Source organism: Dromiciops gliroides, chromosome 4 (assembly GCF_019393635.1).
Source record: "Dromiciops gliroides isolate mDroGli1 chromosome 4, mDroGli1.pri, whole genome shotgun sequence".
Classification (NCBI taxonomy): Eukaryota; Metazoa; Chordata; class Mammalia; order Microbiotheria; family Microbiotheriidae; genus Dromiciops; species Dromiciops gliroides.
Genome location: NC_057864.1, coordinates 306,586,085 through 306,613,417, shown reverse-complemented (window position 1 = coordinate 306,613,417; position 27,333 = coordinate 306,586,085). Strand labels below are relative to the sequence as shown.

Below are 27,333 nucleotides of genomic sequence, written 5' to 3'. Positions count from 1 at the left end.
GTGGAAATGACATCTGTATATGCGATAAGGAAACGTATGTAGTCAAGGTTAACAGCAAGGTTCTGAACCTGGTAAAATGGGAGGGTGGGGCTAAGTTCCATAGGTGACAAATATATATTAAGAGGAATGGGGACTGGAGCCCTGTGATTTCACTGGTAAATGGAACGCCCCGAGGTGAGGAAATTCCTTCTACCGATGCTCCTCCTTTGCAACTTCTAGTCTTAGAATTGCCTAGTAAATTTAGTTTTTAGGGGTCCTACACAGTAAGTGTCAGAGTCGGGATTTGAACCTGGGTCATCCTAGCTTTGGGGTAAGCCGTCTTGTCTCTAGGATTATACATCAACTCAGAAGTAAGGGAAAGCACCAGAGTATGGGCAGAAAAGGTGGGCAAGTCGTGTAGTGTACCAAGGACTTGGGGGCATGTCAGGGATAACTAATGGACACCCAGATGAAGGGTCTCTCCACTTCTGGGGGTCTCCCCAAAGTAGACAGGAGGACAAGGGCAAGAGTTGGTCCCATAGGATGAGCAAACATGGATGAGTAGTTTTCTGCACCGTGGAAAGGAGGACCTCCACCAAAGAGTAGCCTAAAGTTGCCGATGCCTGCCAATCAAACAGCAAGTACTTTTATAAGTACTTTGGCAGAGAACCAAAAAGCGCAGAGGCCAGGCTCACAGCAAGTACTTAATAGGTGTTGAATTGTTTGGCCTCACTATCCCTCGCGGGTGCCACACACACCAGGTGCTTAATGAGTGCCTGCTTCATGGGTCATTCCTCGTGAACCTACCTGGCAGGGTGGTACTGGTGGTGAAACAGACACACTGAAAAACCTTAACGTGCTACGGAAGACGTCCAGAGTGGATCGCCAGAGAAATGGCATGCTTCGGGCAAGACCTCCTTGTAAGGGGGCGAAGGATTAGGGAGCTGCGCTCCAGCTCCAGCCCAGCTAAAGACCTGGAGGAGAAATCTTCGATCAAGCGCCAACCAGCGAGAACGAGCTCAAAATAAAAAAGAGCGGGGTTCAGCCCGGGCTCGTTTCGCGCACGCGCAGAAAACCCACCGTCTCTGTCTCGAAAGCACTGCAGCAGCCTCTGCCACGCGTAGCTGGAGAGAGCTCCAACCTCCAGGAAATAAGCCCCGCCCTCGCCACTGCAACACTCGCCCGGCCAGGAGGCTAGGCCGCAGGCGCGAAGGGCACGTGCGGAGCGAAATGAGTCCCCCCCCAACCCCAGACGAGGGGTGGAGTTAGCCCCGCCCCCTTCCCCATCTCCAGCGCAAGGGATTGGTTCGGGGGATGTAGTCTCCGGGCCGGAAGGAATCCTGGGGAAACAGCCACGTCTAAGGAGGGAATGGGAGGGATTGGGGGCGGGGTCGCCACGATTTTAATACTTGGTTCATTTACCCAGTTTTTTTGGCGGTGCCCCACGTAGCTGCCTGGAGACTCTCCCTCCACGTTTCTGGACAGAGGGCTGGGGGGCAAAGTTGGAGGCTAGGTGAGCGTTGAGGCACTGACCCTGCCCTCTCTTGGCGTTGGGGGCACAGGGCCCACTGGAGCTTTGGGGGGGCATCGGGACGGGAGTCATTCACCAACTAAGAGAGCTAGCGAGCCGGCGCGCTAGCGACCCTCCATTTCCCCCACTCGTCCGCCCCCCGCTGACGTCACCGGCTGAGCACTGGGGGTCGCGCGTATCTCTCCTGGAGGGGGGGGGAGGTTTTGGGTGGGAGGGACCCTGTCCACGTTGGCGCAGGGAGTGGGGGCTCTCTAGTCGAGGGGTGAAGTGCTGATTTCCTGCCCCCCCTCCCATGCAGTAGAGGGGAGGGAACCTTTCGTGGAGACTCGGAGACTTTGAAGAGCGGGCGGGATGGGAAAAGGAGGAGAGGAGCCTAGTCGGGGGGGAAGACGAGGCAGATGTTGCGGAGGTCAAAGGCCGGGCGGGGGGAGGCGAGACCAGAGGCAGCTCCCGGCCCTTCTATCCGGGAAACTTTGAACAGACCCAGTCCTTTCTGGCCCAGGGAAGCGCTTTCTCTACCCCAGCTTGTGAGATTTAGTATCTTTGACAGTCCTGGCCTCTGCCCTTTACTGGATTCACTGGGTGGGCAAGAGGGCGTGGTGACCTGCTCGTGGACCGAGCTTTTCTGTGATTAACAGCCTTAACTCGCCCCCCTCAGCCCCTCTGGTGCCGGGAAGGGCCGCGATCCACTTGTGGGTAATTTGGATACAAAATAGCCCTTTGCATTCGACCGCACCCCTCCTGGAAGGTGTTCCTGGCTTGTATCAGGGTGACCTTTTGCAGCCCATTCCACGCAAGAACAGTTTGTGGAAAAGAAATCAGTGGATTCAATCTAAAAATCTGGATTTCCTTTTTTCTTCTTTCTTACATTCTTTTGTTTTTAAATTTTGAGTTCCAGATTCATTCCCCCTTTCCAGGCCCTTTGAAAAGGCCAGCAAAATGATAATACTTACACGTGGGAAATCTTGTATAAATCACCTTTTAGTGAGCTTTTGTTGTTGTTTAATCGTTCGTTCTTTCAAGTGTGTGGGATTCTTTGTGACCCCTTTGGGGGTTTTCTTGACAAAGAGACTGGAGTGGTTTGCCATTTACTTCTCCAGCTCATTTTACAGATGAGCAAACTGAGGCAAAGTGGATTAAGCGATTTGCCCAGGGTTGCCCAGGGTCACACGGCTAGGAAGTGTCTAAGGCCACGTTTGAATGTAGGTCTTCCAGACTCCAGGACCAGCCCTCTATCCACTGAGCCCCTTCTGTGAGTTGGGAATCAATGAATTAATCCCTGAGGCTACTTGAAATTGGACCTTTAAGCCTGGGTCAAGATCTACATTATTTCAGTTTAACAGATCTTTATTAAGTGCCTAGTCTTTGCAAAGTACTATCTTACTTTGAAGGTATCAGGTGATGGTTACAATATTTAGCTAAGTCCTGGCCCCTTTTTACCCTTACTGAGTTTATAGGCTAATTGTTGGGTATGATACACATAACTATAAAACAATTATCCAAAAGCTCATAAAATTGGTGTAAAGTGCTATGTAAAATTATTACTAACTTGGAGTATCAGCCAAGATGTCACAAAGTAGGAAGCATTCGAATTGGGTTTTGAAGCATGATTCATATTCCTAGTAGCAGCTTCAGGGTCATTAGGCCTCTCAGGGAGGTGCACTTTAAAATAAATGACTTTTCCTCAGTTTGTTCAATCTTAGGTCACAATCAATTTCTGGAGGAGTCAGTCCAATCATTTCTAAGCAGAGATTGCTTGTAAAATGCATTTTATCACTCACAGTCTTTACTTAGTATTTTGCTTAAAAAACTAGCATTTTACTTTTATTTGTAGTTAATTATTTAGTGAACAGTAAAGTTTTGTTTTTCTGAGAATAGCAGCAATTATATAATGTATATTCAAATACTTATAATTTCACAGAAAGAATATTATGTAATTTTCTATTATAGTGTTCTGTTCCAATTTTTAAAAATTATATTTTCTACCCCCAAAATCTTTAATTTTTTAGACATGGATTTGGATGCTATTATCAAATTCTCAGCATTACATGCCAAGCCAGATGGACTCATTCTTCAATATGGCACTGCTGGATTTCGAACAAAGGCAGACTGTCTTGATCATGTCATGTATCGGATGGGATTGTTAGCTGTCCTGAGGTCAAAGCAGACAAAGTCTACTATAGGGGTTATGGTCACAGCATCACACAATCCTGAGGTAATGGGTTTAAGACTTTGAAAAAGCAAATCTTTGATTTAAAAATGTAAAAACTAATGTTTATGCTGTTTGAATCAGGGTATAAATTTCAAATCCAGTAATGTGTTGTCTAATTGATTTATGTCTCTGAATGCTGCAGAGCCATAGCTTTCTTCATTAAAGGGAGTGGTCATATAGTATATGACTCTTTAGAGGTGAGGAGAGAATGTAAGTTCATACTTTTAAAAAAAGTGCTTTTCCAAATAAATTGGGCTGAATTCCTTATATGAAAATGACGATGGTTTTAATTTAAGTCACTTAAAAGTAAATGGAGACATCTCAGCCTACAACTATCTGAAACTTATTTTGGTGGTATTCAAGCAACTTCACCCCAGGTTATGAACAGATCCTTTGGGCCAAATAGATGGAGCCACACAAATAATTTCAGGTGTTTTTGGAATAATTTGATCTCTTATTGAACTTGCTTGAAGGCTTCAAGCCCATAAACATTTAATTCAGCAAATATTTATTACACACCCACTATATGTAATACACTGTGAGGCACTGGGGAAACTATGTTACAGGTATTTTAAGTTCCCTGGGCACTTAAGTTCCACTGTCTGGGTCCTTAACCACCTTCCTTCCTTCCTTCCTTCCTTCCTTCCTTCCTTCCTTCCTTCCTTCCTTCCTTCCTTCCTTCCTTCCTCTCTCTCTCTCTCTCTCTCTCTCTCTCTCTCTCTCTCTCTCTCTCTCTCTCTCTCTCACACACACACACACACACACACACACACACACACACACACACACACACACACACACACACACGGGGTTGCTTTTAACCTACTTGTGTGAATAGTGTTCAGATAGCCTTATCTGATCATTGACTTGTAGAAAGAATCCCAAACTTGTTGACTAATTCAAGAAGACATTTCTCAAATCATTTAGTAGACTGGAGAGTTTCACATAGGCTGTCATTAGTTAATACCTCATACACAGGGGTCCTCACTCTCTGTTCATCCAGGAGAATGGGCAAAAACAAAGGTGAATCATTTCTTAGTAGGTTCATGTGTCACCTGTTTGCTGACCAGAGTGCATTTAGGATCAGAAGTGAACATCAGCAGTAAGTATCTCATTCTGCTTTAGGCATCCACCAGTCTATTAGATGACAATCAATGCATTGACCACATTTTCTTTTAAAGTCATTTTTAAGCTCCTGTGCTATCACGGCAGAATAGCACTACTTCATTTTCTCTACATCTGCCACATTTTGGGTGGTTCTCCACTCATGTATTCAGAATACTTTTTAATTTGCTTTTTTTTTTTCAAGGAAGACAATGGTGTGAAGTTGATTGATCCTTTGGGAGAAATGTTGGCTCCATCCTGGGAAGAACATGCCACCTGTTTGGCAAATGCTGAGGAACAAGATGTACAAGCTGTGCTGACAGAAATCAGTCATCAAGAAGCTGTGAACCTGCAACAGAAAGCCACAATAATTATTGGCAGAGATACCAGGTGACTAAAAAAGTACCAAGTGAAATAATTTCCAGGAAAATAATGAAATAAATGATTCCCAGTAGTTGTATGTCACAAACCAGTACCTTGACAGGTGCCAGTTTAAAATTATAACAGCGTAACAATAATAGCATTTATTACATGTTTGACAAATATCTTATTTTATCCTGTTTAAGAATTCTGGGAGATAGGGGCTATTGTTATCCTTATTCTACAGAAGCTCACAGAGGTTAAGTGACTTACCCAGGGGTCACATAGCTAATAAGTGTCTAAAGATGGATTAGAAATCAGTTCTTCCTGAATCTAGGCCTAAGCTTCTATCTGTTGGGTCACTTAGCTGCCTAATTGTAGTTTTGCCTTTGCTATTGGAAAATAAAGGTAGAGAGAACTAAGAACTGAATTTACCCAGTATGGTAGCAGTTCCACTTTAGGTTTTTCTCTCCTGCCATTAAGTTGTTTGACTTCTTTCCGATCATTTTCCTCTCTTTAATCAACAGGCCTTGAGCCCCAGGACATTGTTGATTTTGCCCTCTGCAGGCCCCAACAATTTAGTTCAACACATTTATTAAGTACCTGCTTTGTGCAAGGAACTATATGAGGTACTAGGGATACAAAGAAAAATGGTCCTTGACTCTCAAGGATCCTATATTATCTTGGGCCTGGAGAGGGAAAAGAACAATGGCAACAACAAAAGGAGCTATTTGCTCCAGTGAAGTGAGTTTGCCCTGTTATTTTTTTAATCCATCTTCCCCCATAGGAATAAAGCATAGTTTTACATTGTTATTTTTTAAATTAGGAATTTAAGAAATTCCATAGTGTTATATATAGTCATTCTTATCATTCTGTTTTCCCTACACTGGAGTTCACTGGAAAATACTTCAGCTTTCTATCACATTCTGCTTATTTGATGGGTTGGCAGTTTATGACTTGGATATAATTTCTTTTTTTTTTTTGGTATATTTAATTTGCTTATAACCTTTGAAAAATAAGTGTCCTGATATTACTGCTGAGAAATAATCCAAGGGAAATTAACATCCTACCCCACAAACAGTTTAGATTGACTTAATATTCTTCCTTGACATTAGCAAAATTACGACATTATAGACAGTAGAATCTATCTAGATGTTTTGGGGATAAACATAGTATAGAGCTATACTTAGGTTTTACCTAAAGCAAAAGGGACATGGGAAATATTGTATATGTTTTTACACAGACTCAATTATACATGTATTTGCATTATTGTCATCTAAAGAAGAATTTTTTTTAAAAGATCTTTTAAAAGAAAAGGTTTGTATTATTTTTTTGGGTGGGGGTGGGGCAATGAGGGTTAAATGATTTGCCCAGGGTCACACAGCTAGTAAGTGTCAAGTGTTTGAGGCAGGATTTGAACTCAGTACCCCCTGAATCCAGGGCGACCGTGCTTTATCCACTGCGCCACATAGCTGCCCCTGTATTGTATTTTTATCCTGTTGTTACATCTGTTGTTTTATATGTACTCTGGTTGTTCCAATTAATTCTCAACTAAAAAAAATTTCTTTAAATTATTACTAAAATCTTGGTTTGAGGATGTTTAAGTTAGTATAGTTGAGCCTTATGTGCATGGACAAATTCATCCAGAATTTTTAAGCTTTTAAAATCTTTTCTAGCATAAGGCCATTTGGTACTATAACAATTCACTTTATATACGGTTTCAGTTTTTACGTGCCATATTTTTGTACATTTTATAGTATGTTCTTCTAATACTAAATGTTAAATGATTATTTGGTTGCTACCCAGAAGTGTACAAAATAGGGATTGTCTTTGTTTTTATCCATTGAATTATTTTCTTCCTTTAAAAAAAAAATTCCCCTCTCTATTTTTATTTCCTTTTCTACCCAAGGCCCAGCAGTGAGAAACTTTCACAGTCTGTAATTGATGGAGTGACTGCTTTAGGAGGCCAATACCATGGTATGTATTCATCTAGACTTTTATGTTTCATTTTAAAGATGACTATAATAGGATAACTTAGAGGATATAGTTTACAAATAAACCCTATTATAAGAGAATTTGAATTTACAAATAAGAGAATAAAGGAGATCATTTAAAACCATTTAGTCCTAGTTTGAGTTTAAATTAGAGAATCTGTGTTGGGTGTCCCCTGATATTTGATGAGTTGCCAGTCTCTTACTGACTGCCAAATAGTTGAAACCTTCTACTTGGGACTGCCCCTCTAAGTTCATGTGGTCATTAAGATTGTTCATCTTGATCCCAGGTAGTGGTCAAAGGGCCTCACCCCAATGTACCTAACTCCATACAAGGGAGAGTCTCAAGAGTGTGGTGTCCACTGAGGGCTTGGGCCCTTTCGGCTCCATTATCAAACTCACAAGGAATATTGTCCCATCGTTGATGCTTTGTGAGACTCACTGCTATTTAGAAATCAGGACCATTTGAACAGCAAGGAAAATGCTCTATTTTTCTTTGGGGCAATTTTCCCCCCAAAAGGAAGTTGAATCTTAAATATAACATTGGACTTTTAAAAAAGCAAATTATATACATTTTTGCAATTGCAAGCATAATTTTTTTAACTTAATGGAATAAATGGTGGTAACTTATTTCAGAATTACTGTTCCCAAATATAATGGTACCAGCCAGATAGTAACCTTCACAAGGATCCTGTGAGGATGATTGCATGCTGTGACATTTCTTCAATACATCCACTGTTATTAAGGATATAGCACCATGCTAGTAGGAGCTATCTTATATATAATCTTTGTCTTTGTATTTGGGTATGTAAATGTGTAAGGCTACGCACAGTTAGGGTTAAAGCTTTATATCCCCAGAGATGAGCTATACCTCTGAAAGGGAAATTAAGCAAAGAGACCAAACAATAGCTGAATTTTTCTCTGTTTCTATCCTCTCATTTCCCTAAATCCTTGCAATCTTTTTTATCTCTACCACTATACTAAACCTACTTTTGGTTGCCTTGCCTTTTCTCATTTCTTATTGTGTGATTTCTCTGTGGCTTTAAACACTGTAGAATATTGCCCTATTCCTTGAAAGATCTCGTACCTTGTTTTTCTTGATTCTCTTGCCATTTTAAAACTGCTTTTTCTTTATCTTTGGCCAGTTTCTCTTTATTTTCCCTAAGTACTCTTCTTGTGAAATTTTTGCTCTTTTAGTATCACTAGTTCCCATTGCTTCAGAAAACACCTCTATGCTGATAACTACTAAACAGTTGTGATATCATCTGCTCTTCCATCTCTTCAATCTGTCTGCAGGACTATTCTACTTAAATATCTTGACATCACCTCAGATGTGCCCCAAACTGAACTAACTCTTCTTCTCTAAACTATCCCAACTCTTCCATTTTTCTCACTAGTGCTATTCTTCCAGTCTCCTAGGCTAGAAATAATGGAATAATTTTTTGTCCTTTCCTTGAACCTTACTGTATAAGGCAATGCTTTTTATACACATGAGAGAGATGTTCAGTAAATGTTGATGTTTTGATGAACATTTGTCACCAAGACCTTTCTTATTTCAGAATATCTTTCAAATTTGCCCTTTTTTAAAAAACAATTTTTCTTCAATTAAAAATCTATCGTCCAGGGGCAGCTAGATAGCACAGTGGATAAAGCACCGGCCCTGGATTCAGGAGGACCTGAGTTCAAATCCGGCCTCAGACACTTGACACTTACTAGCTGTGTGACCCTGGGCAAGTCACTTAACCCCCATTGCCCCGCAAAAAAAAAAAACAACAAAAATCTATCGTCCTGTCCCCTTTCTTTCTTCCATTGGAAAAGAAAAAGAAAATCCTTGTAACAAATATGCAGAGTCAAGCAAAACAAATACCTACATCGATCATGTCTATCTATGTATTTCATTCCTCACTCTGAATCCATTACTGCTCTGTTAGGAACTAGGTGGTATACTTAATCATGGCCATTATATTGATTAAAGTTCTTATGTCTTTCAGTTGTTTGTCTTTTCAGTGTTGTTATTGTATGACTTGTTCTAATGGTTCTCTTTACCTCACTCTGCATCATTTCATGCAAGTGTTCACAGGTTTTATTTTTTACTTTCTATTCTTTATGTTTATATAATACTTTATATTCTAAGGTAACTGGTGATGCATTAGATAGAGCACTGGCCCTGGAGGTGGGAAGACCTGAATTCAAATCCCACTTAAGACACTAGCTGTGTGACCAAGTGGGCAAGTCACAGCCTGTATGTGCCTCAACTGTAAAATAGGGATAATAATAACAGGGTGGTTGTGAAGACCTGGCACATAGTAGGCATCATATGAATGTCCCTTCCCGTTACTCTTTTCTCTCATTTTTCTTGCTTTAATCATGTGATAACTGGATTATTGCTTTAAAAATTTTGCATTACCTGTATTTCCAAATGTTATTCCTGTGTTTTTTAAAATTAGGCTAAAACTGTGTTTTTAAAATTAATTGCTATTGCACCAGTTTTGGCAGTATTTATTATTAATGGTATATATACCAGCAAAGAACTGGCCGCGTGGTAGAGAAAGGAGGGAGAGAGCTTTAGCATGGCAGTTAATTTGAGCAGGAGAAGCCCTAGACCCAGGTTGTCTCAGAGAGACAGCATGCAATCTCAAGAAGAGTTCAGAAGACATACAAAACCTACACTGCCCTAAGAGGGAGAGCCAAGAGCAGAGAGTGCATCCAGAGAGAGAGCCAAGAGAAAGCTCCTTGTGTGGCCAAGGATTTTATCCTTTTTTGATTGAGGATTTGATCAAAGCTATTTGATTACCATCATTCAATTCCATTGGTTGGTAGTCTACATTAACATGAATTCTACAGATGACATGAGGGAGAAGACCCTCAGTCAAGTTGCCCAAGGCAAAGTCCATGTGGTTCTGTCGGCTCTTGTTATTAATTTGTTTTTGTTCACTCTTGCTATTCTTATTACTCTGCATAACAGACTGCCTGTTATGTAGTAGGTTGTTAATAAATGCTTATTAGTTGAGTGAACTAGCTTCATTTCCTAAGAATGCATTTTCTGAGTGGTATCTCTTATGTTGCTTCCTCTACAATTCATCATTATAATGTGTTGCGGCTTACATATCTCTCGAAGGACCTCTCCATTACTTTGCATTCTATGTCTTATAGTTCTATGATTTCATTATGGGAATATTCATGTAAGAAGATGGGTTATTGTTGAGGACCAATTTGAAATAATTAAAATACTGTTTAGTATCCCCCCCGAAAAATTATTATTTTAAGTATGTTAAATGTCTGCTCAAGAACTTAGTGTGACTTCCTCCTTTTTTCTTAAATTAGATCCATACTCTTGCCTGGTTATTTTGGTTTGTATCGCCAAACCATTCCTGACACAAGACATGCTTATTTTATCTATAATTTTGCTTGTATTATTTATGGTGACTTTTCCCTTAATTGTCTCTACTGATATGAATCTCGGCTGACCTTTAAGGTTCATCTCAAATCCTACCTCTTCTATAAAACAACTTCTCTGAACTTCTGTTTTAATTATAGCTAGTATTGCAGTTTTGTATTTAGTTTTTCTTTATTTGCTGTAAGTGTTTTACATTTGTTTCTCCACTTAAAGCTTCTTTAGGACAGTGACCGTGTCTTATACTTCCTTCCTGCTCCCTAATGTGGGATTCATAGTAATAGGTATTTAGTAGGTTCAGTTAATAGTTCAAATAATAATTCCAGGTGTGGACAACTTGTACATTTACATTTTTTTTAATTGCTGAGAAATTAATTGTTAAGTCAGTGATTTGCACTTATGCTTTTATATAACAATAGATTGTCTTCAATTATCTCTGGAGAAATTTCCTTATCTATAATTTTTATGCACCTTTAAAAAATCACACTTAAGGGGCAGCTAGGTGGCACAGTGGATAGAGCACCGGCCCTGGATTCAGGAGGACCTGAGTTCAAATCCAGCCTCAGACACTTGACACTTACTAGCTGTGTGACCCTGGGCAAGTCACTTAACCCCAACTGCCTCACTAAAAAAAACAAAACAAAACAAAAAATCACACTTAAGTCATATAACTATATAGACACACTTCCACTGGCTGAGATATGCAAGAACAGTTTAAAATCATTAATGATGTAAACCACAAGATGTTTCTAACTTGAATAAAGCAGAATTAACAAAAACATGAACCCAGTATTTCAGATATTTGAGACATGTAAAGTTTTAATGTTATTCTAAACTTAGTTCTAAAAGCACAGATGTCAGTCACAGAGCTAATTCTCACCTGTTCTGGGCTTTGTCCTGATTAACCTCAGTCAGAGGTTAACATTTACATTACTGTCAGTGTGTAGATAATGCAATTGATTATTAAATGTGTTTAAATGATTTAGTGCACTTGGGCAGGGCATATCTGGTCATTTTTTAAAAAATGTACCATTTGGTGGGACTCATATAGCAACAACAATAATTTTCTTCGTAGCATGCCAGTGAGGGATATAGTATAGATCTAATAGAGATCTACCTCCATTTTGCAAATGAGGATATTAAGGCTCAGAAGTTAGGTAACTTATCCAAGACTATACAGCTAGTAAGGTAGAGAGCTGAAAATTGAATTCAGGTGTCCTAAAGTCTCAAATCTAGTACTTGACTTATTAATAACCCTAGTTGTCTAGTGTATTAGTATTCTAAAAGGAAGCACTCTATCGTAGGGTACTAAAGTTAAGAGTACAATGCTCTTGAGCCATGGAAACTTCTCATTTCTTTAATCTGTACATATTTTGAATAAAAATAATTTTTGAAGATGTATTTTTAAAACCAATAATTTAAAAATATTATTAAATGGTATAAATATAACAAATGTTTATCTTATTTTAAACTATTTGGGTTTATGTATTTATTAGAAGGCATTCTATTACTTCACCTTCCTGTAATGTAATCATTACATTTTTATTTTATTTTTTTGAGCAACAAATATTTATTTTATTTTTTCCAGTTACATGTAAGGATGGCTTTCAACATTCATTTTCACAAGATTTAGAGTTCAATTCTTTCTATGGGGGTGCATAGTAAGCTTCCTCATTAGTTCTTTGGGATTATCTTGGATCATTGCATTGCTGAGAGTAGTTAAGTCATTCACAATTGCTCATTGAACAATACTGCTGTCACTATGCACAATGTCCTCCCAGCTCTGCTCACTTCACTACACATCAGTTCATGAGTCTTTCCAGGTTTTTCTGGGATCATCCTGTTTGTCATTTCCTATAGCACAATACCATTCTACCACAATCATATAGCACAGCTTCTTCCGTCATTCCTCAATTGATGGACATTCCTTTGATTTTCAATTCTTAGCCTCCACCAAGAGTTGCTATAAATATTTTTTGTACAATTTTTCCCCCTTTTCTCTTTTTCATGATTACTATTGTTAACTGTTTCCCTTCCATCCTATTCCCTTCCCCATGATATTTATTCTATTATCCATCTTCTTTCATCCTATCACTCTTCATTTTCTTTTTTTTTTTTTTTTTTGGTGAGGCAATTGGGGTTAAGTGACTTGCCCAGGGTCACACAGCTAGTAAGTGTCAAGTGTCTGAGGCCAGATTTGAACTCAGGTCCTCCTGAATCCAGGGCTGGTGCTTTATCCACTGCGCCACCTAGCTGCCCCCATCACTCTTCAAAAGGGATTTGCTTCTGTCTGTCCCCTCCCCCACTCTGCCCTTCCTTCTTGTGCTCCTCTCTCTTTATCCCCTTCCCCTCCTATTTTCCTGAAGGGTTAGAGAGATTACTCCACCCAATTGAGTGTGTATGTTATTTCCTCCTTGAGCCAATTCTGATGAGTTTTAGGCTCATTTACTGCCCAGATTAAATAGATTACTCCACCCAGTTGGGTGTGTGTGTGTTAGTCCCTCCTTGAGGCAACTGATGAGTTTAAGGTCTTTGAGCCTTTTCTGTAAAATTCATTGACTTCCCTGCTCCTCCCTGATCTCTTCCCCTACTCCATAAGCCTTTTCCTGTTTCTTTCATGTAGGATATCACCTCTGCCCTTCCCCCTCCCCCAGTTCATTCCCCTCACCCCTCAATTTTACCCTAAAGATGTCATCATGGGGCAGCTAGGTGACACAGTGGACAAAGCATCCTCCCTGGACCCAGGGGGATCCCAGCCAAAACCCAGCCTCAGACACAAGACAGTCACCCACTGTACGACCCCAGGTATGTCCCCCAACTCCAATTTTTTATAGTTCTCTAGGGTCTTGTATTTGAAAGTCAAATTTGCCATTCAGTTCAGGTCTTTTCATCACGAATATCTGAAAGTCTTCTTTTTCATTAAAGTCTCATTTTTTCCTCTGAAAGCTTATGATCAGTTTTGCTGGGTAGGTGATTCTTGGTTGTAATCCCAATTCCTTTGCCCTCTGGGATATCATTCCATGCCCTCCAGTCCTTTAATGTAGAAACTGCTAGATCTTGTGCTATTCTGACTGGGGCTCCACAGTACTTGAATTCTTTCTTTTTGGCAGCTTGCAATATTTTCTCCTTGACCTGAGAGCTCTGGAATTTGGCTATAATATTCCTAGGAGTTTTCTTTTTGGGATCTCTTTCAGGAGGTGATTGATGGATTCTTTCTTTTTTGGGGGGGGGTGAAGCAATTGGGGTTAAGTGACTTGCCCAGCGTCACACAGCTAGTAAGTGTCAAGTGTCTAAGGCTGGATTTGAACTCAGGTCCTCCTGACTCCAGGGCCAGTGCTCTATCCACTGCGCCACATAGCTGCCCTGGTGGATTCTTTCAATTTCTATTTTACCTTCTGCTTCTAGAGTATCAGGGCAATTTTCCCTGACAATTTCTTGGAAGATGATGTCTAAGCTCTTTCCTTGATCATGGTTTTCAGGTAGACCAATAATTTTCAGATTATCTCTCCTGGGGGCAGCTAGGTGGCATAGTGGATAGAGCACTGGCCCTGGAGTCAGGAGGACCTGAGTTCAAATCTGGCCTCAGACACTTGACACTTATTAGCTGTGTGACCCTGGGCAAGTCACTTAACCCCAGTCACCAACAACAAAAAAATTCTCTCCTGGACCTGTTTTCCAGGTCAGCAGTTTTCCCAAGAAGATATTTCACATTGTTCTCTATTTTTTTATTCATTTGGATTTGCTTTATTGTGTCTTGGTTTCTCATAAAGTCACTGGTTTCCATTTGTTCAATCCTAATTCTTAGGCAATTATTTTCATCAGAGAGCTTTTCCATTTGGCTTTTCAAGCCGTTGACTTTTTTCTCATGTCTTTCCTGCATCACCCTCATTTCTCTTTCCATTTTTTCCTCTACCTTTCTAACTTTATCTTCAAAGTCCTTTTTGAGCACCTCTGTGGCCTGAGACCAATTCATATTTTTCTTGGAAGTTTTAGATATAGGGGCCCTGACATTGACATCTTCCTCTGAGGGTGCACTTTGATCTTCCTTGTCACTGAAGAAACTTTCTATGGTCCTCACCTTTCTCTGTCTGCTCATCTTGCCTTTCTTTTACTTGGCTTTTAGCTCCTTAAAGTGGGGCACTGTTTCCAGGCTGCATTATCCCAAGCTTCAGGAGGTCCCAGGTGGTATGATTTAAGGAGGATCAGGTTCTTTCTTTACTCACCTGGCCTGTTCCTTGGTCCATAGATGACCCCAGACCAACTTGCTAATCAATCAGCTTTATGTGTTGTGGTTGTCAGCTCTGAGGAGCCTGTGCCCCTCCCCCACCTGGGCCACTGCTACTCAAACCTACCTCCTGGTTCCCAGTAGGGGTGAAAAACCCAAGTGCTGCCTCAGCACCAGCATAGACCCCTGTAGTCTCCCCCCTGCCCAGGGCTCAGCCCTCTCACCAGACTGTGAGCTTAGTTCCAGATGACCCTGGCGCTTCAGCTGATTCAGAGGCTCTGGGGGTCTCTTTCTCTGGTGAGGCCTTCCTGGGACTGGATCTGTGTCAGGGTGACTGTGGGGGTGGGTTCCACTCCTGTATCAGCACGGCAGCTCCCTCCTTCTGAACTTCCAAGCTGTTCTTGGTTAGAAGATGATTTCAGCACATTCTTCTGTGGGTCCAGGCATTGTCCTATGTATGGCATTATTTGGATGTTTTTTGGAGCGATCATGTCATTAGTTCGAGAACTCTCACGTAGTTATTTTAAAATCTTTTTACCCAGTTCCTATTTATCTGTATCCATGTAGCAAAGCACAAAGTAAAAGAGATTCCTCTTACTAACTTGAGAACGTATCCTTCTGTCCAATTAACAAATGTCATCGTTTCTTGAATTGTTCTAAATGGGTTTGTGTTCCCAAAAGGATTGATACCAGATCATTCTTTGATGTAATGAAGTAGGGAGTTGGACATTACCATACACCTGGAGTGGGCAGTAGGATAAGTGATGTTAAGTATCTTAGTAATATATAGAACATAACCTTCAACTATCCATTCTTTTTTTGAAGTGTATCCTGCTTCATTTTTCTCTTGTTTCCCTAGTCCCCTCCTTAAGACCTACCTGTAGTAAGTAGTAGAAGCAGATGATTGTGGGTGGGGAAGTATCGTCCCCCACCTCTCCCGTCAAACACACACACGCACAGGCACATTCTCTCATTTTATTCTGGCCTGGTCAAACTTGCTTCAGGTTTTGTGGTTTTTATTTTTTCCTCAGGTTTTATAGGTAGGTACAGAGCATTGGTATTATATAGTTCAAAAAACTTTCTAAGTTAGTTCTTTTAGCCACTGTTGTCCCAAGCTGTGTCATATTTGTTGTCTCCCCTGTTGGAATGTTGGGTTTTTGAGTAAGAAGTTTCAATTTTTGTATCCCCAGTTCCTGGCACATAGTAAGTTCTTGTTATCATAAATGTTCGTTGATTTATTAATAGGGATGGTAGGATGTAAAGCAGATCGTGGGTATTTCAACCTACATTTTCTTGGTCTCTAGTGGCTCATTTTGTGAAAGAATGTGCATCTATACACAAACACAACTGTCTTTTCTTCTAGATTTGCTTCTTCTAGCAGTTCTGCCCTTTTTAGCTTTGTCATCTCTGGTATTCTCTTTCCTCATGGACTTGGTGTTAAAGACCCAATACTGGATCCTTTGGCTTAGTAACAGCACCTCAGCTTCATTACTTTGTTATTAGTTTACTGTATCAATTTACTTTTATCTTTGGGAAAAGGGGATGCCTTACAGGTGAGGAAAGGGACAACGAACACAAAATTCAGAGGCTTTGGAATGTGTCTTTTATGACTTTGCATAGGCTGGCACTATTCGTTCTCAAGTTTGTAGAACTAAATAAAAGCTTCTTGGAGGTATTTGAGATGATTCCCACTAATAATACTTCCCACTTTCCCATGTTTACTGGCTGCTCCTGCATGACAGGAAGGGCAGGATAATAGTTCTGAGAACAATTCTTATCATTCTCTTGACTCCTTAACTCTAACATTTCCCAGAGCTTCTCTTTGGGTCCTTTTTCTCTTACTCTTAAGAGATTCCATAAGCTTGGGGGGGGGGGATATCTCTTTGCAGATGACTCTTAAATTTACACATCTAATCCTAATCTCTCCTGAATTCTAATCACATGTTATTTACTGCCTGTTGGACATCTCCTTTTAGACATTTCAAGTTCTATTTATCTAAGACTTGTTATTCTCCTGTTTCCCTTACCCTCACCTATCCTTCCTCTAAACAGCCCTCCTTTCTATTAGGGGTGCTACTATCTTTGTTACCCAGATTTGCAACCGTGTATTTATCCTTGATTTTTTTTCTCTTCTGTCTTGTCAGTCATGACATCTCTTGCATTCATCCCTTTTTCCTTCACAGATGCTATGATGGTTCAAGCTTTTTATCACCTTTTGATTGGACAATTGTAATAGCTTTTTCAGTCTACCCACTCTACAATCCTTCCTCATACAGGTGTAAAATATTTCTAAAACACAGGCCTAACTGTTGGTCCTCTTTTGCCCTCAGACTTCAAGTGGTTTTTCATTTTCGACAAAATAAATGTATGCGTACTAAATAAATGTGTGTGTGTATAAAAACAGCCAGACATTTAAGGTCCTTCATAGTCTGGTTACAACCAGCTTTTCCACTCTATCTACTACCATCTTTCATGCCTACCTACCACTACAATCCTCCCAAATTGGTCTACCATATGTTGCCCAAAGTTAACACTTTTAAACTCTGCCCTCCATACTTAGAATCATTTATCTCAGAATTCTTCCTTCAAGGCCACCTCTTAAATAGAACTTTTCCATTTCCTCCTCACTGCCACAATCACACCCTTTCAAGTTGTTATTGTTCTTTCCCTCTGCAGTTTTCCTTGTAGCTGTATTACTCCTTGAAAGAAGGAAGTATTTATTTCATTTGGTGACATTGTATGATGCCTTAGAAATAGTAGGCTTTTAATAAGTGTTGAAGTGAATTTTCACCTTGGGGCACGATAGGAGATCTATACATTAGGGAAAATCTTTAGCTAAGAAGTGACTTTTTATACTAAATATATTTCCTGATAGCAGTGAAAATTTGTTACACTTAATTCTGTGAGGCATGTGAGGTTTTAATTACTTTTGGTAAAATGTAGTTAATTTGAAAATCATTTTAATCATTTTGACTTTTTCCCCCTCTCTCCCTGGAGCCTTTCATTTTTAAAGAGGATTCACTGGTCACTTTCCTCAGTCTTATTTTTTGTTTGTTTTGTTTTCATTTAATTAAGATGTGTGGTAATTGATTCTTTCATGGCAGATTATGGCTTAGTAACAACACCTCAGCTTCACTACCTGGTATGCTGTCAAAATACCAAAGGGCAGTATGGGAAGGCAACTATAGAAGGCTACTACCAGAAACTCTCCAAGGCCTTTGTGGACCTTACAAAACAGGTAAAAATCTCTTTAAAAATGTGTTTTAGAATTTGACTTTGAACATGTTGAACAGTCGTTGAACAAAGGACTGGTTCTATCACAAAGCATTTGAATTGTTTACCTTAATTGGCTAGGTCACCAACCCTTTTCTTTTACTGTCCTCTTTCTTATCTAAGGGGGGGGAAAGTGTGTGTGTGTGTGCGTGCGCGCACATATATGTTTGATTTTTAAAAACTACTCTATGAACTAGCTGGATGTGGTGTACACCTGTAATTCTAACTGCTGGAGAGCCTGAGACTGGTGGATCTATTGAGCCTGGAAGTTCCGAGCTGCAATGGGTTATGCAAATCATGTGTGCAAACTAAATTCAGCATCAGTATAGCGAGCTCCAAAGAGCAGGGGGCTACTTGTAGAGGGGGAAACTGTTTCAAATTGTGAATGAAGCAGGCCAAAGCTCCTGTACTAATCAAAGTAGAATTTACCTGTCTTTAACAAAACCAAACCAAACTTCTATGAATCACCCCATAAGTTGAGTGTATAAAACTGGCAAAAACCTAAACAATCTGAGAATTGCTTGGCTAAATATTGTTAAAGGTTTGTAAGGCTTTGAAGGCAAAAGTATGCTGTTGCATTATCATTTATTTTTAATAATGGTGACTCAGATGAATAATTTTAACTTATAGCCCTTGAGAGCAAAATAAATTGTAGGAATCTTTTTTAAACAAAACTTTTATTGATGCCTTTTGTTTTTTACATCATTTCTGGATAATTCTATCTCCTTATTACCTTCCTCCTCTCCATCCCATGCTTCCCTCTGTAACAAAGGAGAAAATAGTTAAGCAAAACCAAAACATTGACTTCATTTGACAGTGTATGCAATATTCAATGGCCCTAGTGTCCACTTCTCCAATGAATGGAGGTGGGGGAATATTTTTTTCAGTTAAAATTAGTTACTATATCTAATCCATCTCCCATGTAAAAATTCATGTCAAATAAATTAGATTTCTAGGGCCATAATATGTCAAACCAGTGAAACTGTTTAAATTATCAAGCTTAACTGTATTTACTTTAATGTTTCTTGGTTTTACTACTAATACTTTTTTTTGTGGGACCCCTCTAAAATTATCAGAATACATATGTACAGGATTTACCTTTTTAGATTAAATTATTTAAAAAAATAGCATCCTTTAATGATTATCTTCTAAACATTTCACTTCATTCTCTCCTTTACACTTTTTTCTCCTTTTTAAAGACATTTAGTAGTGGTGATGAATACAGAGCTTTGAAAATTGACTGCGCAAGTGGTATAGGAGCCTTGAAACTGAAGGAAATGGAATGCTATCTCCCGAGAGAACTGTCACTTCACCTCTTTAATGATGGGACCAAAGGGAAACTCAATCATTTGTGTGGGGCTGACTTTGTGAAAAGTCATCAGAAGCCTCCACTGGGTATGTAGTATTCGTCACATAAAGTTTGATGCTTAACCAGTGATAAATATGTCATATAAGGAAGTTTTTTAACTTGATTTACCCAAGGTTCCATAGTTTAAAAATAATAGTAGCCCTGGGCCTTTGAGCCAAGCCTTTTATCTTATTCTTCCTAGTAAGCCTTGTAACCTTTAACTGAGAGAAATTCAAAGTGAATATACTTAGATTTATTTTAATATGCCTGTGATGTCATAAAATTTTTATTTTAAATAGATTTTCAAACCATGGTAATGATTTTTGTTGGTGCTCACCTTTTCCTAAGTCTTTATGTCAAGCTAATTCCTGTAGTACCCTCTTTCTTTAAGGGATCTGGGTCAGCTATATGTTAAATGAAAAGTAATTGAGAAAAATCTTAGCAGCAGGGGGAGTGTGTCCTCATATTTACATGGTGAATACCCTTAATGGATAGCTGCATCATCCTATGGATTTAATTATACAGATAACTCCCAGATCTAGATATGCAGTCCTAATTTCTCAAGCTCCACTCCGACATCATCAGCTGCCTATTGGCACATATTGCCAGATATCTTATAACATGTCAAACTCAATGTGGCCAAAATAGAACCCTGAACTTATTTTTTTAAATATAATTTTCTCATTTTATTTTTCATACTTTTTTGGAAATATGGTTAATATGGAAATGTTTTGCATGATTTTACATGTATGATTGGCGGGGGGGGGGGGGTAGGGCAATGAGGGTTAAGTGACTTGCCCAGGGTCACACAGCTAGTAAGCGTCAAGTGTCTGAGGATGGATTTGAACTCAGGTCCTCCTGAATCTAAGGTCAGTGTTTTATCCACTGTGCCACCTAGCTGCCCTCTGAACTTTATTTTTGTCAAGGATGCCATCAGGTTTTGCAACTTAGGTGTTCTTTATTTCTTACTCTCCCTCACCTCATATATCCATTCACTTGCTAAAGTCTTTTTGCTTTTACCTCTGCAAAATTTAACAGCCAAAGTGATTTTACTAAAGCGCTGTTTTGTCTGTGTCACTCTCCTACTTGACAAGCTCTGTGGTTACCTATTGTTCCCAGGTGTTTTACACACTGCACAGTGTGGAAGCTTGTGTTAGTTATTTTGCTTCTTAAGCTGTCTCTTTATGATGACAATAGACTTGTTTTGGTTGTTTTCATTTGACTGGCTAATTTTTCTTTTTGGTTTGATCTATGAGCTTAACCTTAATATGGTAATTTATACTTGTCATTTCTCACAATGGTACAGCAAATACATTTTCTTATTTCTATTTTTAAGTTGAAGAATCTGGGTTGGAGAAGTTGTAATTTCCTCATCACTTAACTTTAGTAGCCAACAGGAATTGATAAAGCCCTTACTATTTGATAGGCACTATGCTAAACACCGGGGATACTACAAAAGACAAAAATATGCTCTTTGCCCTTAAGAAGCTTACATTCTAATGGGTCACTGTAGCCTGGACTTAAATCTACTCAGTACAGTTGTCTTTGATTCATGTTGTGGACAAGAATTTTGTCTGTTTTGTGATTAAGGCTAGCCTAGGCATTCTGCTGCCATAGCTTCCCAAACATTTATTTCTGTTCTTCTGCCATAATGGAGAGAATGCTGGGCTTAGACTCTAGAAGACCTAAATTCTATGCCCTTACCAGCTATGTGACCCTGGGCACAGTTCTTTCATATGCAAAATGGAACTAAAAGCATCTATCTCACAGAGGTTCAAATGAGATAATATAAAGTACTTTTGAAGCCTTAAAGTCTATGTAGTAATCCCCTATTATTCATTTGAAGTTGTAAGTAATAATGTGGTTTATCTTGAAAATTGCTTTAAGACCTTAGTTTTTGTAGGTAAATTAAATTGTGTGGATACTTGGCACACTACAATTTTAATTCTGGCCATCATGCATATTAGTTGTAGGGGCTTCATTACTGGAAAAATATACCAAAGTTTTATGTGGTTTACTGATGTTTAGTAATACTAAATTAATCCATGGATTGTATTATGCAAATCATATGCAAAAAATGATCCTTTAAAATATTTAATATATAAACTTTTCTGGGGATTGTTCAAAGGACTTAAAAGGCTGAATTCAATTCTTTTTATCTTAGTGTTACAAAAAACTCTGGACAACAAACACAGGATTGTGGTCCATTTGTGATTAGGAATATTTTGTTCAAATTTCAATGCAACCAGGGACTTTTGAAGGGTATTTCTGAATTTGTTGTAACATATTTTTATTTGTAAAGATGATTATGTTTTACATTTGAAGTTCACGTCTTTAAAATCCCCTTTTCATGAAATGGTAGATACATTATTATCTAGTTATGACCCTTGCGAAAGGTCTTTGGGAGATCATGGCTTTCATTAAGCAAGACAAATCATGAACACAATCCACATGCCTTCCTGGGAATTTTTCCCCATAATTTCATATTGATTTTATAATGATAATACACAGACAACTGTTTTTAAATTATTCTGCATACCAGGAATAGAAGTAAAACCCAATGAGAGATGTTGTTCCTTTGATGGAGATGCAGACAGAATTGTTTACTACTACAGTGATACCGATGGCCACTTCCATCTTATAGATGGAGACAAAATAGCCACTCTGATTAGCAGCTTTCTTAAAGAGCTCCTCATGGAGGTAAGATGGGATTTATGGATCTCAACAGTGAAACAGTTCTTATTTGCATGCAAATGAAAATTTCTGTGCCTAAAAACAAGTTTAAGACTTTGAACATGGCCTCAGGTCACCAGGGAAGGTGGTACTTTTATTTGATGCTAGGGTCAGTCATTTTAAACCTGGAACATTTCAGCTTTGGAACCTGAAATAAACTATCGTTGGATATAAGTACCTGTACTAACATGTTAAATGTAGATTCTAAAGTATCTTGCTTCCCAGAACCTTAACACAACCTTGGATTATTCAGCAAGCTTATTATAACTCTGAATTTTAGAAAACTAATAAATACTCTTTTTTACTTTTCTTTTAGGTTTTTTAAAGTAATAAAATTATGTACCTTTCTGTATAAAAATACAGAAATCAATGAAAATCCAAACCGACAAAATAATAATCATGGAATAATTATTCACTTTATGTAAACTCTTCATATTATAAAAGGATTTATAACTGAGTTGCTTTGAAGTCCCAAAAGTATTTTTAAAAAGGGCTTTCTGCACCTGTAACTTGTTATGGGGTTCAGAAACAAAAGTTAAGTGTCATGTTTTGGATTTGTTTAGGTTGGAGCAAATTTGAAGATCGGTGTTGTACAAACGGCATATGCTAATGGAAGTTCAACGCAGTATCTAGAAGAAATCATGAAGGTATTTGCTTGTTAATTAATTTATCACATTTCTATAGGGAAACTTTTGTTTTTGAAAACAGATGTGGGGCATATGGTATTCTATATTTTCTACTGTGTTATTGAAATTAGTAACAGTGTCAAAGGTTAGTAGTGTCATAATTTTCTGTTACTAATTGCCTTCCTTCTAATATACTTGCGAGTTCTAGGCAATTTTAATTAATGGTAAGAAGCCCTAGGTGCCTCCTTTGTCTTCCCAAGCCCTCATTTTTAATCATCTTTCAGAAATTACTCTCCTACCAGAACTCTTTTCAGAAGTAAGTTGGAAACCTATTAAGTTTTTCTATTTCTCTAGGTACCTGTTCATTGTACCAAAACAGGAGTAAAACACCTGCACCACAAAGCTCAAGAATTTGACATAGGAGTTTATTTTGAAGCAAATGGCCATGGCACAGTAAGTTCTCTCTAAAGAGTGACTTTTAGAATTTTAGCAGGTAATTTCTCATTTTTGTCTGTGTGGATTATTTTGTGATTCCATCAGTGTAGAATTCCCTTTACCTGTACAAATCAGTACTTCCTCTGCAGCTGAAAAGAGTGTCCAGGGACACAGTGTCAGAGGCAGGATTCACTGTTACTCCTAAGTAACATGGCTTTTTTTAAAGAGTCACCAAGATCAGTTCTTATCTGTTCAGGTTACCAAAATTAACATTTGGTATAAATAGAAGTTCCTGTCAAAATACTTTGCTACAGTATAATACAATTATCATTGTTCTAAAGTTTAAAATTAAATTTAAAAGCTAAGGCATAGCAATCTACTAATGGGCATGTTTATTTCTATGTAAACTGCAAAATATTTCAAAAAGAAAGGACTGAAGGTATCTGCTTATGTTTTACATAATTGCACATGTACAACCTATATCTGATGGCTTAACACCTCAGGGAGAGGGGAGGATAGGGAATGAGATGCAGATAGAATTTGGAAGGCAAAACAAAAAATGAATGAATGAATGGAGGTATCTTCTTTGTAATAATCATTACAGTTCTGACCTTCCCTCCCCCTGTCCCTCACAACATTCTATGTGAAGTTACTAAAAAGTTACAGGTATTAAATACTGAAAAAGTTAAATTTATCACTTAATCTAGGAAGTTAGTAGTCATCATCAATTTCAAATGTAGTTAGGAAAAAAAAAGAAAAAGAAAAAAATCAAATGTAGTTAGAATTCAGGAATCTCTGTAGGGTTTTTGGTATAGTTAACCTTGTAGCTGATAAATTGTGTAATTTTGATAGCACGTGTGATGAAACTAACTTCAGATTTCCAGCAAATTGAACTAGGCCACTTAATATGGCTTTTATTGTTCTTGATGTTCAAGTTATAGCATGCCCCCCCCTTTTTTAAAATTCATGATTATCAGGGACTATCAACCTTGTATGTTGTACTTAGGCTCTCATATTTTCAACATATTTCCTTTTCACAGAAGTTTTAATGAAGCAGCTGTAGTTGGGTCACTAGTCCCTATACCTAGGGCTTTTCTCTTCACCTTTCCCTCCAGTCTCCTTTTACTCTTAATAGCTTAAGAAACCACAGTTGTGAGGAAGAATGACTATATATGCCCAAGTGGGCAGGCATATGCCAAAAGCAATGTGTGTTTCTGACAACAGTGGTCATAATCTGAGTTCTCCTTTTGCCTTTACAAAAAAAATCTATCCTTACGTGCTCTCATTTCCATCTTTGCTTTACTAAATGACATTAGTTAGTATTGGGGACATTGTTGCTTCCAGATTTGAGTCAAAAATAGCTTAATTGGTATGGATGTCAGTCATATGTGTGGTGTGTCACACTGTGATGGAAGGAGCACTGGCTCTTATTCCATCTGGATGGTAACTATAAGGTTGACCAGGAACACACTCCATATGCTCTCATTAGAACATTTTAGGTTTACAAATCATTTTCATGTACATATTTCCTTTAGTGCTCAAAATAACACTGTGAGGGAAGCAAGTATTTATTCACATTTTATAGATGAAAGGTTCAGTGAAGTTTAGTTTAGTGTCCTTGACTTTATGATAAAAAAGGAATGTGGGGGAGGTGATAATATTTAGTGGAAATTATCATTGTGATTTCATTTCAGGTACTTTTTAGTAAGGCTGCTGAGATGAAAATAAGGCAACTGGCAAAAGAGGAAACAGATGAAAAAAAAAGAAAAGCTGCCATGATGCTTGAAAATGTTATTGACTTGATTAATCAAGTAAGATTTAAAATAACGTATTGCTTAATATGTTATTGCACTGGTTGGGTTCAATATTTTCATGCTGAGGGGGAAAACCCCTTTAGAGTATTTGGGAGTTAAAGGCTGTAACAAGGGTAGACGTTGAAAAACTCTGGTGATATTTTGAAACATTAGAAATAGTCCATTTCATGTCCATTTCCACCCTAAGACATAAGACAGCTACCAAGCACATGTAGAAGAAAATTAGAGACATACATATCTTTATATGCATGTACAATACTACGTTTTATCCAGAATGCCTTGTCACTTTCATCTCTGGTGGAATCAGTCAGCGAGGTAGGTAAATGGTGGGAAGACTCAAGAGTCCACCTACACATGACATTATTAACATCATGTTCTTCAGTTAGCAATTTAGAGGAATAGTCTGAGAGTTGTTACTTTATAATTTTTTGTGGGACGTTTTTAATCCACTAAAGTCTAGTTTAAAGAGAGTGGATTTTCAAGAGAGAAACTCTACAATTAATGATGCCAAAAAGAATGCTTAGTAGGTGCTAAGTCTGACACACAGACCTGGAGGAATTTTTGCCTCTTCATAATTCCATTTTCATTCTGCAGACAGTTGGTGATGCCATTTCAGACATGCTATTAGTTGAAGCAATCCTGGCTTTAAAAGGCCTAACGGTTCAACAGTGGGATGCCATTTATACTGATCTTCCAAATCGGCAACTTAAAGTCACGGTGAGACACCCCCTTCTTTAAAAAATACTGAAGCCAAACTCTCAAATATGAGAGTACTGCAGTTATCTTACTAGCTATTTCATATTTCACTTCAATAAAGCGCTTTTGCTTTTTTCATTACCATTGTGCAAAATTTAAGTAATTTTGCCCAGTTATACTTGTCGATTATGTTTAGGTATAAAATTACGGTGGGGCAGCTAGATGGCGCAGTGGATAGAGCACTGGCCCTGGATTCAAAAGGACCTGAGTTCAAATCCGGCCTCAGACACTTAACACTTAGCTGTGTGACCCTGGGCAAGTTATTGCCTCAGTCTCTTCATCTGTCAAATGAACTGGAGAAGAAAATGTCAAGCCCACTCCATTATCTTTGCAAGAAAACGTCAATATCTAAAATATTTAGAATTTGCTATATACAATATTTCCTTTTACCACATTTTCTGACTTTTTGCCTTATTAAAGTAATGGGACAGTCTTGAAATTGGGAAGTCATTATTAGGCCTTAAATAGTGTTGTCCTTTTAATTTTGGTATAGGAATGATGAATTAAAAAGATGGGGTAACAATGAATTAACAAAGAATTTTTCCTCATGTGTCAGGTTGCAGATAGGCGAGTAATTAATACCACGGATGCTGAGAGAAGAACAGTTACACCTGTAGGACTCCAAGAAGAAATTGATAACCTAGTGAAGAAGTATAAATTCTCACGAGCTTTTGTCAGGCCATCTGGAACAGAAGATGTTGTCAGAGTATATGCAGAAGCAGATTCACAGGTGAAAATTAGACTATATTTTTTACTTAAAAATTTTCTCCACAACAACTTAATGTGGTAAGCAGTACATGGATATGTTTGAAGGCTTAGCTTCAGCATTTCCCACAGTACTGTGTTTAAGAATGGGATAGGATAGGGGCAGCAGTAGAAATTAATTCTAAGCTTATAAATATTCCTGAAAAGTATCTCAGATGAATTCTAGAACAAAGATGAAAGAACTGAAAGCCCAAACTTTACATGCAGACAATAGTAAGTTTTCTATGCAGGAAGCTAAGTAGAACTGGAAGATGACAAACTTACGCTTTCTATTTTAGTATATTAGCAAAAGTATATGAATATTTTGGTTATTCTTAAAGTAAGGAAAGAAGGAACAAATTCTGATTCATTTTAAAGCAGGCATATGATGACTTTTGCCAAACAAGATCCATGAAGTTTCAAAGTATATGCTAAAAACGAACAAGTAGCAAGTATTAAAATACTTACATGTTTTTTTACTTAACTATTTTTGAAATAATTCACAGGAAAATGCAGATAACCTTGCACATGAAGTAAGCTTGGCAGTATTTCAGCTGGCTGGAGGAGTAGGAGAAAGACCGAAACCAGGTTTCTGAAGGAATGTATAATCAACTTTTTAAAGAGTATGAAATAAAAATAAGTGCCATTAATATGTAACGGTAATGATTTATGATATGGGAAATTTAAAATTAATTTACTTGAAAAATTAATTTACAATCAGAATATTTTCAATGCAACTGAATAAAATATTTCCTTAATTTTCAAAATAAACATTCAGGATTCCTTATTTTTATAATTATTGTAGCGA

General features: G+C 38.3%; 1 protein-coding gene across 1 annotated transcript; it reads left to right on the top strand.

The window, feature by feature from the left end:
* Positions 1-1,358: 1,358 nt before the first annotated feature.
* On the top strand, positions 1,359-27,333 carry PGM3 (phosphoglucomutase 3). The gene is made up of 13 exons (XM_044001387.1): positions 1,359-1,492; positions 3,520-3,725; positions 5,032-5,216; positions 7,096-7,163; positions 17,901-18,034; positions 19,269-19,464; positions 21,960-22,117; positions 22,714-22,797; positions 23,131-23,229; positions 24,906-25,022; positions 25,620-25,742; positions 26,338-26,511; positions 27,032-27,333. The coding sequence occupies exons 2-13, from the start codon at positions 3,522-3,524 to the stop codon at positions 27,119-27,121; spliced, it is 1,632 nt and encodes a 543-aa protein (XP_043857322.1). The 5' UTR covers positions 1,359-1,492; positions 3,520-3,521; the 3' UTR covers positions 27,122-27,333.

What these genes read in the sequence shown, in the direction of transcription:
- PGM3 (XM_044001387.1), top strand. Translation starts at nt 3,522, where the DNA reads ATGGATTTGGATGCTATTATCAAATTCTCAGCATTACATGCCAAGCCA. An exon ending in ATTATTGGCAGAGATACCAG is followed by an intron (nt 5,217 to 7,095) that starts GTGACTAAAAAA and finishes TTTCTACCCAAG; the next exon opens with GCCCAGCAGTGAGAAACTTT. An exon ending in TTAAAGAGCTCCTCATGGAG is followed by an intron (nt 22,118 to 22,713) that starts GTAAGATGGGAT and finishes GGATTTGTTTAG; the next exon opens with GTTGGAGCAAATTTGAAGAT.